Source organism: Scatophagus argus, chromosome 11 (assembly GCF_020382885.2).
Source record: "Scatophagus argus isolate fScaArg1 chromosome 11, fScaArg1.pri, whole genome shotgun sequence".
NCBI classification, from domain to species: Eukaryota; Metazoa; Chordata; class Actinopteri; family Scatophagidae; genus Scatophagus; species Scatophagus argus.
In genome coordinates, this window is record NC_058503.1 from 2761071 (window position 1) to 2780632 (window position 19562).

The following is a 19562-nucleotide window of genomic DNA, read 5'->3' on the forward strand; positions in this document are numbered from 1 at the left end:
ACTGATCCACAACTCCACCTCCTCCTCCATCACCCTCAGCACTGGTTCCCCCCAGGGCTGTGTGCTGAGCCCCCTCCTGTTCACTCTGCTGACGTACGACTGCTCGGTGAGGCATCCCAGCTGTCATGTAGTGAAGTTTGCAGATGACACAGCAGTGGTGGGACGCATCAACAACAATGATGAGTCGGATTAGAGAGAGGAGGTGGATCCGCATTGATCTTGGGAGTTTCAGCTGGACAGTGACTGGGTTGATGACCCTGGTGATGGGAAATGGACTAACAAACCTCAGAGCGAGCTTCTTGTACTCCATCCGAAGTGGCAGGTTCTTGGTGGATAACCACACCCTTTGACCGTTCCTGTAGCGAGGGGCGGGAGTCCTCTGACGGTCCGCGGCTGCCTTGTAGAGATTGGACTGGCGAGCTCGCTCCCAGGTTCCCCTACAGCATCTCACCAAGGCCAATGCGGATGGTACCGAAGACTCCGGGTCTATGGTGGGGAAAAGAGAGGGTTGGGAGGGAGACAGACGGGAGTGTGTTGTGGGGAAACTCAACCCAGACCAGTTTCTGGGACCAGGTGTCAGGATTCTGAACTGCAGTGATGAAAGATGAAAGATGAAAGTGACATATTTTGTCATTGGAGGGAACTCACTCCAACAAAATTCGTGCTCTGCATTTAACCCACCCAAGTGACGTGCACACACACACAGCAAACCCGGGGCAGTGGGTGACCGCGTGCAGCGCCCGGGGAGCAGTGGGGGTTAGGTACCTTGCTCAAGGGTACCTCAGCCATGGACACCGGTACAGGGAATCGAACCAGCGATCCACCGGTTACGGGTCCGACACCCTAACCGCTGATCCACGACTGCCCCAAGATGCGAAGACCCGTCTCCAATTCCTGATTCAGGCACTCTGACTACCCATTGGTCTGTGGGTGGAAACCAGATGAGAGGCTGACCGTGGCACCAAGCAGGCTGCAGAACTCCCTCCAGAACAGCGAGACGAACTGAGGACCACGGTCGGAAACAATGTCTGTGGGGAAACCATGAATGCGGAACACGTTAGACATCATGGCCTCAGCCATTTCCTTGGCTGAGGGGAGCTTGGGAAGAGGAATGAAATGAACCATCTTGGACAATCTGTCCACCACCGTCAGAACCACTGTGTTACTGTCAGAAGGGGGCAGTCCTGTGACAAAGTCTATGGAGATGTGGGACCAGGGGCGTCGAGGAATGAACAAGGGCCTGAGTTCTCCTGAGGGTTTCTGATGAGAAACCTTATTGTTGGCACACACAGAGCAGGCATTGACATAATCTGTGACATCCTGAGTCATCAAAGTCACCAAAAACATTGTTGTACCACAAACAATGTCTTACGAATACCGGGGTGACAGACAGTCTTGTTAGTATGGGCCCAATGGATCACATCTCACCTGAGAGCCTGAACCACAAAAAGTTTGTCCTCGGGGCACTCAGGGGGAATGATGACCCCCTCGACTGCCGCATTAACCTTCTCCTCTACTTCCCAAGAGAGCATGGCCACAAAACAGGTTTCAGGTAGGATGGTTCTGGGTTCGGGTTCAACATGGTCATGACTAAACATTCGAGACAGAGAATCAGGTTTGACATTCTTAGAACCATGTCGGTAGGAGAGGGTGAAGTCAAAGCGACTAAAAAAGATAACCCACCTAGCCTGCCTCGCATTGAGCCTCTTAGCGGTCTTTAAATATTCAAGATTTTTATGATCGGTCCATACCTGGAATGGCTGGAAAGCTCCCTCCAGCCAGTGCCTCCACTCCTCCAGGGTCACCTTGACAGCGAGCAGCTCGCGGTCCCCAATGTCATAATTTCGCTCTGACGAGGAGAGTTTCTTGGACAAAAATGCACAAGGGTGCAATTTACCATCCTGGGAATTAATTTGAGAGAGGACCGCTCCGACACCGATGTCCGAAGCGTCTACCTCGACCACGAACTGCTGACTGGGATCTGGGAGTATGAGAACAGGGGCGGAGGTGAAGCTTTTCTTGAGGCCCTGAAATGCAGCTTCGCATTCGGGGCTCCAGACAAATGGTCTGTGGGGAGAGGTCAGATCATGCAGAGGTGAGGCTACAGTGCTATAGTTGCGAAAGATTTTCTGTAAAAGTTGACAAAACCCAGAAAGAAAGAGGGTTTGTGAAACTCACATTTCTCCACTTTCACAAATAGCTGGTTCTGAAGCACCGAGCGGACATGGTGAGTGTGGGTCTCTTCGTCGGGGGAGAAGATCAGGATGTCGTCTAAATAGACAAAAACAAAAACATTAATCATATCATGGAGCACATCATTAACCAAGTTTTGGAACACGGCAGGAGCATTAGTGAGACCAAAAGGCATGAAAAGATATTCATAATGGGGGGGTGTTGAAAGCCGTCTTTCATTCATCTCCTTCCCTGATTCTAATGAGATGATATGCATTACGGAGGTCAAGTTTAGTGAAAATCGTGGCCCCCTCCAACAACTGAAGGCTGTAGAGATGAGGGGAAGGGGGTACCTGTTCTTAATAGTAATGTCATTGATGCCACGGTAATGGATGCAGGGTCGGAGGGTCTTGTCCTTCTTCTCCACAAAGAAGAATCCTGTGCCGGCAGGAGATGAGGAGGGACGAATAATTCCGGCGGCGAGAGAATCCCTGACATAGTCCTCCATGGCTTTGTGTTCTGGGGCTGAGAGAGAGAACAACCAGCCCCTAGGGGGGGTGCTACCTGGTAAAAGATCAACTGCACAATCATAGGGGCGATGTGGCGGCAGAGACATGGTTTTGGCTTTACTGAAGACCTCAGCTAAGTCATGGTAACATGGCAGCACATTAACTAGGTCAGGGTTCAAGGGGTCAGGAATAGCAGCTGGATTGCTAGACCTGGGAAGGCAGGAACCAGCACACTCAGGGCCCCATGAGGTAATCCTCCCACTGCCCCAGTCAAAGTCAGGATTATGGGCCCAGAGCCAGGGGTGATCTAGAATTACCTGGTGAGCCACCGAGTCAAAAACATGGAAACTCAACATTTCGATGTGAGTGTCAGGAAAAATTAGCTTAACCGACTGAGTCCGGTGAGTCATCCTGCCCAGGAGGGTGCCATCCACGGCTTTAACCTCAAGAGGGCGACGGAGACCAGATTTTCTCAGCCCCAGTCTCCTGACGAGAGAAGAGTTCATGAGGTTAGCGTCAGCATCAGAGTCAATGAACACGGAGACCAGAAGAGAATTAGCGTCTGAGATGAACCTGACTTGTGGCTGAAACCTGGCGGGGTTACCAATGACGAAGCTTCTACTCACCAGGAGCTGCTTCCTAGACTGTGCACTGGCCCCTTTGATAAGGCAAGCACTCACTAAATGGCCAAGCTGTCCGCAGTAATAGCATCTTCCGTCCCATTGTCGGCGGAGACCCTCCTCCACGGGAAGGTGGGTCCGACCCAGCTACATAGGTTCCTCCGTGGGGTGAGTAATGGGAACCAGGCTGGATGCCGGCGGACGGACGTTGTTCGGCCAATCCTGGGAGTCGCTCCTCCACCCGCGGTGTGGCCCGAAGCCGTCCCCTCTCCTGGTCATGCTCAGTGAGTCTCTTGTCGATTTTGATGGCCAAAGCGATGAGCGAATCTAGATCCTCTGGTAAATCGACGGGTATCAGCTGTTCCTTCACAGATTCAGAAAGTCCTTGAAAAAAGGTGTCATTCAATGCCGCATGATTCCACTCGCTTTCAGCGGTGAGAGAACGGAAGTCGATAGCATAGTCTGAAACCCTGCGTTTACCCTGTCTCAACTTGAGTAGTGACCTGGTGGCTTCTCTACCTGGCGTGGTGTGTTGGAACACCTGCTCGAGGGCTCGAGTAAAACTGGCGAGGGTGGAGCAGGCTGCCGATCTGCGGCTCCATTCTGCCGTAGCCCACGCCTCAGCTCGCCCTGTGAGGTGGGAGATGATGAAATCCACCTTCGCTCGGTCCAAGGGAAAAGCCGCTGCCTGCAGTTCAACTTTTCTCACACTGCGTCAGAAAAGTTTCATGTCACATGATTCCCCGGAGAATCGCTTCGGACGAGAGAGCTGAAGGCACGATGAGGCGCCGCTAACACGCGGCTGTGAGTCCGAGGGTAACCCTGGAAGAGTGGCTGGGTTAGGTGGCGCCGCTGCAGGAGTTTCTCGTGGCAGGTGACTGAGTAAATCACCAAGCTGTGAGCCCAACGCTGTCATCACTGAGTCCTGGCGGAGCGCCAGCTCTCTCAGATGAGCACACGGAGACGTGAGCTGCTCCTGTTGCTGAGCTAGCCACTGTCCCTGTGCTCGAAGGGCTTGCCGAACCGGGTCTGAGTCGGCTGAGTCCATATTAGCCAGTTCGTACTGTCAAGTACCTGGCTCGGTGAAAGGAGGACTCAACTGCACGACTCCACTTGGTAGAGCAGTAAACAAGGTTTATTCCTGGCAGAGGCCGGTACACAGAAAAGCAGTCAAACCAGGCAAAAGTATCCGAGACGAGAGGCAAAAAGACGAGGTCAAAAAACGACCAGGGATCAAACATTAAGTAGCTATGACTGTGGCTGTGAGAAATGCTGGAACGTGAGGATGTGAATATCTACAAACTTGCAACGAGACAAGACACAAGAGAGTATATATACAAAACTAATGGGGAATGATAAGAGGCAGGTGCGGGAGAAACAATCAGGGATCAGGTGCACACAGACGAGGAGGGGGCAGGGCAGACAGGAACCTGGAACAGAGACAGAGGTGAGTGATCACAAAATAAAACAGGAAGACAAGACATGAAACATGAGGGAAAAAATAAAACACTTAACAGACAAGGAACATGACAAGTTGACTTGACTTGACTTAACATAATCTCCACCAGAAAGCCAGTTATAATCACACTATTTAGCAGGGCCCTCTCTTCTTGTAGGTTGTACATTGTTAGGTTATACCATTAAATTACTAACCAGTTATCCCAGTAACATTCTGAGATCACCTTTGATCCAAAGTGAGTTATTCACACATGCACATAAGCACCTTAACACTTTAGGCTCAGGGCTACGAATGTTTTGGTGCCCCTGCACTTTGTCATAATGTACATATACACATAAATTTCTTTCTGCGGAAACAACATAATTTTTACAGCTACTTATAATTTATAACAAATATATATTGAAACATTTTGTAATTGGTTCACTCTGAAAGCATTTTTCATTGGATAAAGGGAACCCTTTATGTGCTTGTCCTTGCATTGTAATTGCTTTCCTTCACAACACAACTATACTGGCATTTTTCCTGAATTGTTATTCAGCCTTGAGGTGGAAATCGACAGTACAGATTTACCAGAACATCAGTCTCTGCTCCTATTTACACGTGACCTCACACAGGAAATGTTGCAGAACATTTCTATGATAGAGTCAAGAACTAAGGCCAAACCCAAAGGCAGACAACAGACCCACAGGTGAGGGAGTTCAAAGAAATTAAATATAACGAGGAAAACTCATTGTTGTGTTCAGTACTTCTAATTCATACTGGGCATTGTGTGAATTATGCATACTTGGAATACATACACACTTCAATCAGGAGAGACTAAGAAGAGAGAAAAGCGAATGAGATAATTCGATTCAAATGAATTTATTGTGAAGGGTAAAGCAGACCTTGGCGCTTAGACCCCAGCAGGAAGTTGATCACCACAGGAAACGCTCAGAAGAACAGGGGGGTGCTTCCCCCCTGGAGCCTAAATACTGGTGGTGGTAATGAAGATGGCCAAATCTATACAAACTTTCTGGTAATTAGTCATGACTTGAAACAGTTGACAGTTGTTTTATCGACCAAAAAGACAAGTCCTTTCTCAGACAGTCTATACAACAGCAGCTCTGACTGGTTGGTGGAAATTCTACAAACTCCCAGTTTTGTATCATCTAAATTGAATTCTATATGAAGCAACCCCGATTTTCTCATTGATAAATGGTCATGTGGACACTTGGAGGGACAAAGGCATTATACAACAAATGCCTTTGTCATAAACAAGTCTTCCTTAATCACAGTTTGTTTAATTTTATCACAATGTGTGGGGTAAACAACTTGTAACAAATATTTGCAACTTAAACTACAACTTGACTACCAACCTAGAACTTCCTCTCTCAACTTTAGATAATGACAACAACAACAATAATAATAATCAATATCATCATCATCATGATATCCCCTCCTAAAAACAACTCATTTCTAAAAAAAATAGAATAATATAGCAATTTGACAAAAAACTATCCATACCATCAACAAAATATGAACTCGACTTAGACTGATGCCACCTCGTAACTCATACAGTGTACGCCACATAATTAATTTCACTGGGAAAAAATGGTTCAAACTTGATTCTCATCAAGTATGTCAGTATATGTAAGTCTGTCTTCATACAAAAAATCCACAATACTGCTGCCCAAGCAGGCAAGACCTTCTGGACCCGTTTTGGAAGTCATGGGTCATGGGTCTTGCAAAAAAGAAGCAATTTTATCTTAATTTACCCAGATTATCTGTCACTGTGATATTTTGTCCCCTCTTTATTGGGACAGAAAAGACTGAAAAAGTCTGTATTTTTTTTTGAATAGATCTGTTTAATTCTCAGCTTATTTAAAGCGGGTCTGTGACTAAAACCTTTCATGGTTCTTGTGTGCAGTAATTAAAAATATTACACTACTGCAACAAAACAAGCGAGGCGGGAATGGAAATGATGAAAAACAGTGAATGAACAATGCACAACAAACAGAGGCTCTTTGCGGTAGACTCATTCAATCACTATTCACAAAATATTCATATCACAAAACATGAATACTATGCCTTTATCAGTTTCCTTACATATTTAGATTTTGTAATACACTGACATGAAGAAATTTCCAACAACATAAAGAAATAGTTACATGTTGCAGCATGTTGGCTACAAAAATTTCAACAGCATGTGTTAATATGTCACATTCCCTCTCTACTGCATATTGATGTAACGGGAGTCAGCCTGCAGTATCTTAAGCGTAATGATGAGTTTGATAGATTTTCTGAACCACGAGTAGAAAAAGGCATAGATCAGAGGATTTAGACAGGAGTTAAAATAGAACAGACATAATATAAAGGCGGAAGTTGAGGCATTGAGTATTGTGTCTTGGCCTGTGAGGGTAACCCAAAAATACGGGCAGACACATATCAGAAACACAACTACAACAACACCAAGAGTAGTGGCTGCTTTCATCTCAGATTTCCTAGCAGTTACTGTCTCAGAATGCTGGAAAGCGACAGCTACAATGTGGGAGCGCATGGCACGAGCCTGAGACACAGCCACCACAAACACTCTCATATACAGAACTACAATGACAGTGACAGGACCAATGAAGGACACAAACAGATCTGTAAGTCCTGAAACATAATCAACAACAATCACACACTCTCCAGTGCAGGAGTTATATCTTCCTGGTTGTTTCAGGTTATCCTTCAGCAGTAGAATGTGACAGAAAGCAGAACACATCCAACACAGACAAATACAGAACTTAACTCTTTTTTGAGTGACTTTGGTGGTGTAATGTAAAGGGTCACAAATAGCCACATAGCGGTCAACTGATATGAGAACCATGGTGCCTACTGAGGTCGAGGTAACAATGTAGGCCAAAACATTATACACAATACACATGTGGTCACCAAGAAACCAGCAACCATCAATGAGGATAATCTGAAACACCATTAGGAAGCCCACAAAGCAGTCTGAGGCAGCGAGAGAGAGGAGGAGGAAGTTGGTTGGGGTGTGGAGCTGCCTGAAGCGAAAAGAGAGCAACATGCTTTAGATTAATTGTTGTATTAGCATTCTAACAGATAAAAGCCCTTAAGAAACATGAAAATCTTCCTTCACAGTCTGAGATTCCACAGTTATATTCTGTACATTTAACAGCTTCATGAATTGGTCAAATAATTGCCCACCTGAAGTGTGAAACTGAGATGATGACCAGCAGGTTGAGAGTTACAGTGAGCAGAGAGATAGAGAACAACATTGTGTAAGTGAGTATGGACACAGAGTGAGAATGCATGTTCTTCTTGCAGGAGGAGTTTAGTTGTGGAAAACAGAGTTCAGCTTCATCGAGGGTTTTCATCATTAGAAAGAAGGGAGCAGAAGCTGCTGAACACCTTCAGCCTTCTGCCAGAAGCTCTTTGTCATATGACCACTTTATCTCTTTCCTTTTTCTAAATCCCTCCTCCCTCTTTCCATCTGTTGACATTTTTTAGTAACAGCAATTGAACTTCACTGTTCTTTAATTTCTTCTTTATCCATTTCTATCAGACTATACCCTCCATTTCATTTTTCCTTCCTATGTCTGCTTTCTTCTTACCATGTACATGCTGTTACTGGGGAGCAACAAAGCACAACACAGTCACAGCTGTTTTATTGTGGATAATAATAGTAAATATAATATTTAATACTAATATATTCAGAATATTATATTAAAAAGTGTTTTTATTAAAAGTGTCTCCATATTTTTAGCGCAGACACAAGCACGACAAGGAAGTGAGAGGAGCACCTGGTTACTGTAATAACCATAAACCTGGTTGTGAAGTATAGATATGTCTAAAGTTCTTACAATAAAAAAACGGTAATATGATTTCAGCTTTGCCTCCTCTCTCAGGGTTGCATGTTTGATGTGACACATTCCCATCCACCATTAGCTGCTAAGCTAAAACAGCACCTCAAGCTTTTGTTTTGTTGTGCGTCAAAGCACTGAAGCACTTGTTATTTCAAAACAATAAGAAGACCCAGTTATTAGAGAACCCAGTTTCATGATTTAAGGACACTGAGGAAGATGTTGGAAAGTAATGCGGAGTTAAGATCCAAAAAATTGAATGCTGTTCAGTTAATCTGTTGTTCTACAGTTGATGCGCACAAAATAGGAATTTATAATTTGTACACATAAGGTAAAACAAGATAAAAACATCTCATTTGACACAGCTCATGGAGAATATGCATAAAAGGAAACTCACACAAACCTGTGTCATCACGAATAATGAATATAAAACAATTTACCAATGACGTTTTTGTCCAGCAAGGGAAGTACCGCAGACAGGCAGACTAACTGCAAGCTTTTGAAACTCCTGGCAGCCAAATTGAATTGACAGGGGTCCTACTGAGGAGGTACTAAGACGGTGCAATAAACAACATAAGTCTTCTCTCTGCTGGTATTTTTCACATTCAACCTAACGTTAGACCGCTGACCTTAGCCTGCATTAGCTGTGACAGCAAACTTTAGCTCATATTAACTGTAATAGCTGACATTAGGTAACGTAGGGCATGTTCCACTCGACTTCTGCCAGACTCGTATAATGTCAATTAAAAGTTAACATTAATCCAACCGTTTTCTATGTAAAAATAATTGACTTATATTAAGATGGATGACATGTTTCCACTTCTTTCCTCTGTACTAAACTGAAGCCAAAATATCCAGGATATGAGCGATGCCATCTTGCGCTGAGATCATTTGTAGTCCATGGCTATGAAAACTTGAACACACAGCAGAATGATAAGAATGAACTAAAATGACAGAAACCATTTTTTGGGAAAAACATATTTATGTGTACCTCGAGTTTTTTAATTTGGTCAAAGTGCTCTCTGTCTTAAGCTTCAGTATAAAGACGGGACCTCAGTAAGACTTCAGTAAGTAGATGCAGACTAGAGTTCAACAGTTGAAAGATCTTTACCACCAAATTATAAAGAAAACTATGTAGACAAGACAACTTCATTTGTGTAGCCCATTTTTACAAGCAGTTTGTCTCAAAGGGCTTTACATAACATCATAGCAACATCCTCTGCCCTTCGACCCTCACATCGACTAAGGAAAAACTCCCAGAAAAACTTTTAACAGGGAGAAAACGGGAGAAACCTCAGGGTGAGCAACAGAGGAGGGATCCCTCACCCAGCATGGGCAGACATACAATGGATGTTGTACAGGCAGGAAATCAGTTAATAACATGAGATATGGGATAGATGGGGAATGTTCAGTCAGGGGAGAGCTGACGGAGGCAACTCCATCAGCTCATGTTCATGGGCAGGCTGGGCCATGAACATGGAAAGCAGGAGTATCAGATTGGTTGATAAGCAGGGATGACAGGCTGGGTAGAAGCAGAGGGAAAGACGTGATGCAGGTGGAGGTTGGTGCAGATGGATGGAGCTCTGGAGAAATCTGTGAAGACACAGAGAGAGTGTGAGACACCAAGGCCAGACATCACAGTATAACAGACAAAGATGGAACAGCAAATGTGTAGAAGGAGATGAATTCAATTCAATTCAGTTCACTTATATAGCGCCAATTCACAACAAAAGATGAGAGGAGAGGAGAGGAGGGAAGATGGCTCCTTGTATCCTGATGAGTCCAACCAACTTCTCAGCATCACTCTGAGAAAGGATGTTCCTTATTCTAACTATGCTACGGAGGTGAAAGAAGGCAGTCCTAGTGATATGTTTTATATGGGGATTGAAGGACAGGTCCTGGTCAACAATGATTCCAAGGTTCCTCACCACTGTAACAGAGTTAAGTGTGACGCCATCCAGGATGGCGGCCCGACTAGAAAGAGTCCCTGAGATGTTTAGGTCAAAATACAATGACTTTATTTCTGAATTAAGTAATAAGAAGTTGGAGGACATGCAGGACTTAATGTCTTTCAGACAGTTTTCCAAATTGGTAAGGTGGCTTCTGTCCTCTGGTTTTATAGATAAGTATAGCTGTGTATCATCAGCACAACATAAACACATTAATTAATTAATTAACATTAATGAAAATGAATGGAGTGCTTCCAGATAATATTTCCTAATGAAAGCATGTAGAGAGTGAAAAGTATCGGCCCTAATACTGAACCCTGAGGTACACCATAAGTAACTTTACTATACTTGGAGCAATTATGATTAATGTTAACAAATATATGATACCTGTCAGACAAATATGACTTGAACCATCAAAGGGCGGATCCTTAAATCCCAATTTCATAGTCCAGTCTCTGGAGAAGAATGTTGTGATCAATGGTATCAAATGCAGCACTGAAATCTAGAATTACAAGTATGGAGACAAGTCCTCTGTTGGATGCCAGAAGAAGGTTGTTAGAAACTTTTCTCAGTGCTGTTTCTGCACTATGGTGTTCTCTAAATCCAGATTGGAAAGCTTCAAAAAGGTGGTTAGAGTGGAGATGTCAATGTAGCTGCTCTAGGACAACTTTCTCAAGGATCTTGCAGATGTTTGGAAGTTTGGATATAGGTCTGTAATTAACTAATACATCTGGGTCAAGGGAAGATTTCTTTAATAGTGGATTGATGGCAGCCACCTTAAAGGCCTGTGGTACATAATCTGTGACTAAAGAGATTGAGATTGATCTGCTTCAGTATAGAAATGTTAACTAAGGGAAAGATAGCAGTCTAGTTGGGACTGGGTCAAGTAGACAAGTGGATGACTTGGATGAGGTAATGACTGAAGTTAACTCTGAGAGGTGAATGGGGGAGAAGCTGTCCAAACATACTTTTGGTGTGGAGGTTGCTATAAGAGAAACTGAATTTAGTGGAGTATTACTGCCAGTCCTCCCCTATTTCCCTAACCATAACCCTAATACTCGCTTTGATGTTCACAATCTTATCAGTAAAGAAGTAAAGAAATCATCAATGCTGAGAGTTGGCTCAACAGCCCTATGTACAAAGCCAAACGGAATGAAACTAGTTGATACAAAGAGTCCACTAGCAAGTCCTGCATAGAGTCTGGACGGCAGGTGAGTGCGTGTGGTCTGAAACAAAGAAGAGTTTGACAAATGAGCTCCAAAACGCCAACTAAAGAATCCACAGGAGGATGACAGGAAACAAACTTTGACGCAGGATCAGGATGGGGCAGGCAGAGGCAGGTGAATGAACCTGAGCACAGAACACAAAAGTTAGATCTAGGCATAGAATGCGGGAAAGGAGTAAAACTTCAAAACTTGACCTGAAGAGATACCACAGGAACTGATGCTATAATCTGCTGAAGGTGAAGCAGGAGAACCGGTCTTACAAACTGGGAGGCAGGAAGATGTTGACGATTGGCAATACACTGCATAGCCAAAAGTATTCACTCACCAATCCAAATAATGGCCACAGGTGTATAAAATCAAGTACCTAGGCATGCAGACTGCTTCTACAAACATTTGTGAAAGAATGGGCCACTCTCAGGAGCTCAGTGAATTCCAGCATGGTAGTGTCATAGGATGCCACCTGTGCAACCAATCCATTTGTGGAATTTCCTCACTACTAAATATTCCACAGTCAACTGTCAGTGGCATTATAACAAAGTGGAAGCGATTGGGAATGACAGCAAGGTAGGCCACGTAAAATGACAGAGTGGGGTCAGCAGATACTGAGGGGCATAGTGCGCAGAGGTCGCCAAATTTCAAGTCAAATTTCAATTTCGAGTCAATCGCCACAGACCTCCAAACTTCATGTGGCCTTCAGACTAGCTCAAGAACAATGCTTTGAGAGCTTCATGGAATTAGTTTCCATGGCCGAGCAGCTGCATTCAAGCCATACATCACCAAGTGCAATGCAAAGCGTTGGATACAGTGGTGTAAAGCACGCCACCACTGGACTCTAGAGCACTGGAGACACGTTCTCTGCAGTGACGAATCATGCTTTTCCATCTGGCAATCTGATGGACGGACTGAAGTCTGGGTTTGGCGGTTGCCAGGAGAACAGCACTTGTCAGACTGCATTGTACCAAGTGTGAAGTTTGGTGAAGGAGGGATTATGGTGTGGGGTTGTTTTTCAGGAGCTGGACTTGGCCCTTTAGTTCCAGTGAAAGGAACTCTGCTTCAGCATACCAAGAGATTTTGGGCAATTCCATGCCCCCAACTTTGTGGGAACAGTTTGGGGGATGGCCACTTCCTGTTCCAACATGTCTGTGCACCAGTGCACAAAGCAAGCTCCATAAGAACTTGACTGGCCTGCACAGTCCTGACCTCAACACACATTTAACATACGCGTTACTCATTTTGTGTATCAGTTTGTTTTCAATACTAAATTGTACTGGCCTATATAAGTACCACTAATAGTTTGGTGAAGTGCTATCATTCAAAAGCCATGGTCTAGACTTGTAAACAAATGTGTGGTATATGTACTTCTCTCCTTCCCTTATGTGTTTCACCTGTCTCTCGTTATGTTGTCTATTTAGTCTTCATCTTCCCCGTCACTCTTTGTCGGATTGTTTTTTTGTTTCATGCCTCCATGCCAGGATTTTCTTGTCTTGTCTTGCCATGATTTTTGCCACAGTTTTTGTTGATCCTTGTGCCACAGTGTGTGCCTGTTTTGAGTTGTTTTGTTAGAGATAAAAGAATACTATTTTGGACCACCGCCTGCCTGCCTATTTGAGATTCTGCATCTGGGTTCAGCTCTCTGCGTCAGCGACGCCGCACTTTTGTTGACAGAACAATCTGACCAGAATGAAACAGATTCTGTTTCGGGGCACCCGGCTGGCAATCAGGCTTCCCAGTCTTGGGCACCTCTGGAAGGTGCACATGAGCCGCTTGAGGTCCAGGGTAGCCGTCAGTGACAGGCTCCCCACTGCTAGTGCCGGCTCCGAGGACCAGGCCGCCCGTCGCCGCGAAGACCAGCACTCCAGCCGGCTGCGTGGACCTGGCCGTCCGCCGCCAAGGATTCCAGTGCTCCAGTCCCGGCTCCACGGTCCATCAGCACCCCATGCCACAGCAGACCTCCACAGCAGGATTCCATGCCACAGCATGCTCTTGCAGACCTTCTCACCATGTCTCCAGGTCACCCCAGAGCCCAATCTTCAGCCTGCAAGGGTGAAGCCTCATGTTGGGTTCAGGCCCAGCATTTGGGCAGACCGCCTGAGGCAACATGCCCCATTTTTTGTCATTTTTGTCTTCATGCCTCCATCCAGGATTTTCTTTTCTTGTCTCGCCATGATTTTTGCCACAGCTTTTTGTTGATCCTTGTGCCACAGTGTGTCCCTGTTTTGAGTGCTTTTGTTATAAATAAAAAAATATTATTTTGGACCACCGCCTGCCTGCCTATTTGACATTCTGCATTGGGGTTCAGCTCTCTGCGTCAGCGATGCCGCACTTTTCTTGACAGAGGCATTTTAGTCTTCACATGCATCATTACATGGAGTTGTCATCCCAAAGTTGTGGAAATTTGAGGCAGGTTTTTCATATTTTTTTTTTTTCAATTTGGAGCAGTTTTTTTTAATACACAGGCTGTCATCACTAGCTTTGATCATGAGCAGAAACCAGCCTTTACAAGAGCTAATCTCAGGACCTGATGTAGGTGCAGATTTTGCCCTGGAGAAGGAGGAGCCTTACTTTGATAGAAAGAAAAAAGTCAGCTGTAGTAAGGACAAGGGGATGAAGAGGAGAGGAGTTAAATCAGCTCTTCAGAGAGGTTTGGTCACAAAGTTGCCAAGGCTTACCAGCCTGTCCACATTCTTGTTCTCTGATGATGGAGACTGAACTCTGCTTTCCACAGCTCTTCAACACCTCTTGTAGGAAGCCAAAACGCCCGCACACTGAGGCTGTACTTATTTACACACTGCTGGCCTTCATTTCTCTGCTCACTGCGACTCTCAACCTGCTGGTTGTCATCTCCATCACCCATTTCAAGTAGCGAAAATTCAGTCAGTTCATGAAAGTGATAGTCATACTGAAATTAATGATTCAGAAAGAAACTAAAAATGTATTTATGTTGATTCACAATTTTATTAAAATTTGTATGTTTTTACTTTATTATTTGTTTCATGTCATGTAATAATATATATGATGCCTTTCTTTCTTTCTTTCCAGGCAGCTCCACACTCCTACCAACTTCCTCATCCTCTCCTTGGCAGTCTCAGATTTCTTCATGGGCCTCCTGATGTCCTTTCAGATTCTCCTCACAGATGGCTGCTGGGTTCTTGGTGACCGCATGTGTGCTTTGTTTTGCATTTTAGATTTCATTAGCACTTCTTCCTCAGTAGGAACCATGGTCCTCATATCAGTTGACCGCTATGTAGCTATTTGTGACCCTCTTCATTACTTCACCAAAATTACTGTGAGAGAAGCAACAATCTGTATTTGTCTTTGTTGGGTCTGCTCTGTTCTATACAACGGTCTCATAATGAAGGAGAACTTGAAACAACCAGGCAGGTATAATTCCTGCACTGGAGAGTGTGTGGTTGTCATTAACTACATTGCAGGTGTTGCTGACCTTATTTTGACTTTTATTGGTCCTGTCACTGTCATCATAGTTCTGTATATGAGAGTATTTGTTGTGGCTGTGTTTCAGGCTCGTGCCATGAGGTCTCACATTACAGCTGTCACACTATCAGAGACTGTGCCTGCTAGGAAATCAGAGATGAAAGCAGCGAGGACTCTTGGCATCATTGTTATTGTGTTTCTGACATGCCTTTGCCCATATTACTGTTCCTCTCTTGTAGGCCAGAACACGTTGTTTAGCATTACATCTGTGCCCTTAGAAACCTGGCTCTTCTATATTAACTCTTGTTTAAACCCATTAATCTATGCTTTCTGCTATCCTTGGTTTAGAAAATCTATTACACTCATTGTAACATTTAAGATACTCCAGCCTGAGTCTTGTGAGGTCAACATATTGTAGAGACAGACATGTTTTCTGTGAAAAAGAAATGAAGTGTTGCTTAAATGTTTACTGATGTCACTTAATTCACAAATCAAAAAGTCTGTGCAAATGTAAAATATAAGTGTGATTATGCATCATTCTCTCTTTATTCTCTTCATTTTGTATATACAATGTACTCCATATAATGAACTACCTTTTCACTGTCTGCCTTTCATGGTCACCTATTAACTCTAGTTCAAACAAAGCCTCTGGGTTATTTGACCAATATATTTTGTTGGGCAGTCAGAGGGTTTAGTATTAATTCTATGCTGAAGAAATGGCCTTGACATTTATTTTAAAGATAACCCCAATATGGGTTTGCTTATATTAGATTTCAGCCAACAGCATCAAGTTAGGCTGAAATAAAACCCTGCAGGAAACAATTTAATGTATTTTAACACACTGTGGTATAAAACATGATAAATGATATACTGTATAATACGCTATAAAAGGTTGTTGATGCAGTGAAGTAGAATGGAATCCACATCAAAACACTGTAGTGTTTTCATGTCCAATGAGAATTAGCTGACTGAGTGTTAGATCAAGCCTTTCACCCCAACATGACTACAATTAACTATGACACTGTTTTATTGGTAGGTTTGGCTTGGGTTGTGTGATGCATCTTCATGCAGAGTGAACTAACATAGACTAACAAACTAACAAGATGGCGGCGCGGGTGCACGCAGTGGCTCAAGGCTCTCGGCTTTTTGTGTATTTATTCATGTTTTTGTTTGTGCTTTCACTACTGTTTTTACCACTCAAAGCGTTAATTCAGTGCGGAAGGGCTGAATTGTGGGAATTGGGGAACAGACTGTTTGCACCCCCACAGACTGTTTGCACCCCCAAAGCTGGATTTGATCCCACCAGAGCTGCAGCGGACCACAGAGGCTCTTGCCATCCCCCCTCTGTGGCCTCGGAGACGGAGGAGACAACGTAAACAAAAGTCGAGGACTAACGCCAAGCTAGCGCTAGAGGAGCTATACTGCCTGATTAGCAGCCAAATGGACGCTAATCCAGAGGCGGCTGTGATCGTGGCTGGGGACTTTAACCATGTGGAATTAAAGGCTGTTCTCCCCAAATTCCCCAAATTCATCAACTTTCTGACCAGAGAGTGCAATATGATCAGGTATCCTGTAACATCCCAGGGGCATACAAGGCTGTAGCAGCTCCTCACTTGGGCATGGCAGATCACATCTCCGTGGAGCTGATCCCGGCCTACAGACCTCTGATTTGCAGGACCAAACCCACCACCAGAACCATCCAGGTTTGGACTGAGGAGGCTTCCTCAGCCCTACAGGACTGCTTTGAGCACACAGACTGGGGAGTGTTCAAAGCAGACGCTGACCTGGAGGAATACACGTCAGCTGTGTTGTCCTATGTTCACTTCTGTAATGATGCTGTCCTACCCACAAAGACAATCACGGTTTTTCCTAATCAAAAACCATGGGTGGACAGCACAGTTTGGCCCCTGCTAAAAGCCCGGGATGCAGCCTATAGGTCAGGAGATAGGCTGGCTCCACGTACACCGCCCCCCCGGATATGCTGGCCCTGAAACTCCACAACCTGGGTTTGTCAGACTCACTCTGCTCGTGGATTGGCATGCAGTGAAGATTTTGGAAGTACTTGGGCAGATAAAGGTACATTTCCACAGGATCCATCATTTACACGTCATTTACATGAAATAAAAGTCCTGTGAAATAAATAAATGTAGACTTATGAAATACATTATTTTGAAATAAAATAAATGCATTTATTTATTTATTGAGTTTAGTTCTTCTTTCTTCTACACATTTATTTATTTCATTTTGAATAAAACAACTGTCCATAAATGTTGTGGTACATCATAAAGTAATGTACAAAATAAATGGTTCAGTAACGTTAGATAAGCAAATCGTTATTAGTTCAATGTAATGGCCATCGTGGCCATCGGAGAAGCTGGAGAGAAGAGGTCGAATGAGAGGACAACCGGGGAAGTGTGGCTGTGGGGCGCAAGACGGCCAAGCTGAGGTGAGAATGGATTGCCCCAGGCAGACCCCAGATGAAACAGAGGAGGAAGAGGAGGTTCAGACAGACACATTTGAGCGGCTAGCTATGGCTTACCGCTGGCCAAGGGAGGACTGGGTGGTGATCCTGGTGCCCTACCTCTCTGCCAAGGCACATAGTGCATATGTGGCCATGGACATAAATCATGCTATGAACTACGATCAGGTGAAGGAGGCCATCGTGAATAAATACGAGATCAATGAGGAGGTGTACCGGAGGAGGTTCTGTGAACCGGATGTCAGGCCAGGAGAAACACCTCGGGAGTTGTACACCCGGCTCAAGGATCTCTTTAACAAGTGGATTTGGCCAGCAACTAAGACGATCGACGAGGTGATAGAAACCCTCGTCTTGGAGCAGTTCCTGCGTACCCTGAACCCCGACATCAGAGTCTGGGTGAAGGGGCACAATCCCCAGGACGGTCAGAGGGTGGCAGAGCTGGTGGAGAACTTCATGGCAGCTCGGCGGGGCCACAAGACCTTCCGGATGGAGCCACCACCAAGACCAGCAGCTCGAGGTAGGTCTGAGGGGTTTGGTCATGGGAGTGGTTCAAAGACTAGTGAGCCCAGTAGACAGCCTGTAAGAAGTCCGTTGCCCACAGTTAGGTCCCGAGATGCCCCTGAACAGAAACCTACTGCATCTGTGGTTTGCTACTACTGCCATCAAGAGGGCCACATTAACCCGCTGGAGTCAACACACGCGCCGGCGCGTCCTTGTCACGTAACTGATTTAAGATGACGTAGCTGCAGGAGGCCTTCAATACATTAGATAACAGATTTGCAAATTGCTTCAGTGGTTTACACAAACCTGGAATCAAAAATGTATTGTAATAACATAAAAAATGAATGTATTTTGATGTCTGGAGGGATGACTGACAGAATTGAACTGACAGTACCAAAGAAATACCCAGTGGATCTGAAGTTCATAAAAGACTAAGAGTTAGTCAGCCCTATTCTACCTGTGGCTGTATATCAAGAATTGACTGTAACTATACCTATCAGCTCTACAGACTTTGTTTGAGGCTTATTGGCTTTTACTGGCCCATCTATGCTGTTAATCATGCCATGAGAACAATATAAAATAAAATCTACAAGGGAGTCTGGCACAACTCTGGTGTAAAAAGAGCATTCTCATATATATATGAGAATGCTCTTAACCATTAAAACAAATATCTCACAAACATGTCTCACAAAAAATATATTGCGGAATCCATTAATTCCAAAGACTGTAAGCCTGTTAAATATACATATAATTGCTCAAACTCAAGGGGAATAAGAAAGGACATATGCAGCTTTACAGGTCTTCCTTTAGTCCAGATTTTCATGAACATTACTGTTATTATCCTTGCTACAGCCACTGCCTCACACACCTGCCACACACTTAATAATTACGTCAAAGAATAAAGGGAACCACCAATGAAGTCCCCAGTGCATCCATAAGCACGGTGCCCTTTCAGGTTACCTCTGAATTCCACAGTGCAGATTCAGCATAGTGCCACTAAGGCAGAAAGAATAAACTCCAAAACCGAGAAAAAACACTTCTAGTTTGCATTTATATGCAACAAAAACTAACCTGGCCAAGACAATGTACATTAAAAACATAGAACACCAGTATGCTCATCAGTTTTTACATTTATAATACTATACTAAGTAGAAGAGTGTAGTAAAGGGGTGGCTTGCGTTGTGACAAGTGATTAAATGATGGAAATCAGCCTTTAAAAATTAGGCAAAGAGATTAATTTCAACCTTTTTGTTTCTGTCCTTCAGACTTCTGCTCCAGGTGATAGGTTAGTTGAATGTAGGTCTTGACAAAATATCCATTTCACATGCTTTTTATTTTTACATTTACATTTTACATTCTGAAAGATAGAG

The 19562-nt window shown here is 44.3% G+C and overlaps 2 protein-coding genes across 2 annotated transcripts; one reads left to right on the top strand and one right to left on the bottom strand.

Moving 5' to 3' along the window:
* Window positions 1-6955: 6955 nt before the first annotated feature.
* On the bottom strand, window positions 6956-8344 carry LOC124067181 (trace amine-associated receptor 13c-like). Its single transcript, XM_046404322.1, has 2 exons — window positions 7950-8344; window positions 6956-7786 (listed from the first exon to the last, which is right to left on the bottom strand). The coding sequence occupies exons 1-2, from the start codon at window positions 8120-8122 to the stop codon at window positions 6970-6972; spliced, it is 990 nt and encodes a 329-aa protein (XP_046260278.1). The 5' UTR covers window positions 8123-8344; the 3' UTR covers window positions 6956-6969.
* Window positions 8345-14042: 5698 nt separating this feature from the next.
* On the top strand, window positions 14043-15630 carry LOC124067637 (trace amine-associated receptor 13c-like). Its single transcript, XM_046405174.1, has 2 exons — window positions 14043-14639; window positions 14820-15630. The coding sequence occupies exons 1-2, from the start codon at window positions 14476-14478 to the stop codon at window positions 15628-15630; spliced, it is 975 nt and encodes a 324-aa protein (XP_046261130.1). The 5' UTR covers window positions 14043-14475.
* The last annotated feature ends 3932 nt before the right edge of the window (window positions 15631-19562 follow it).

What these genes read in the sequence shown, in the direction of transcription:
- LOC124067181 (XM_046404322.1), bottom strand. Translation starts at nt 8,122, where the DNA reads ATGATGAAAACCCTCGATGAAGCTGAACTCTGTTTTCCACAACTAAAC. An exon ending in ATCTCAGTTTCACACTTCAG is followed by an intron (nt 7,787 to 7,949) that starts GTGGGCAATTAT and finishes TTTTCGCTTCAG; the next exon opens with GCAGCTCCACACCCCAACCA.
- LOC124067637 (XM_046405174.1), top strand. Translation starts at nt 14,476, where the DNA reads ATGATGGAGACTGAACTCTGCTTTCCACAGCTCTTCAACACCTCTTGT. An exon ending in ATCTCCATCACCCATTTCAA is followed by an intron (nt 14,640 to 14,819) that starts GTAGCGAAAATT and finishes CTTTCTTTCCAG; the next exon opens with GCAGCTCCACACTCCTACCA.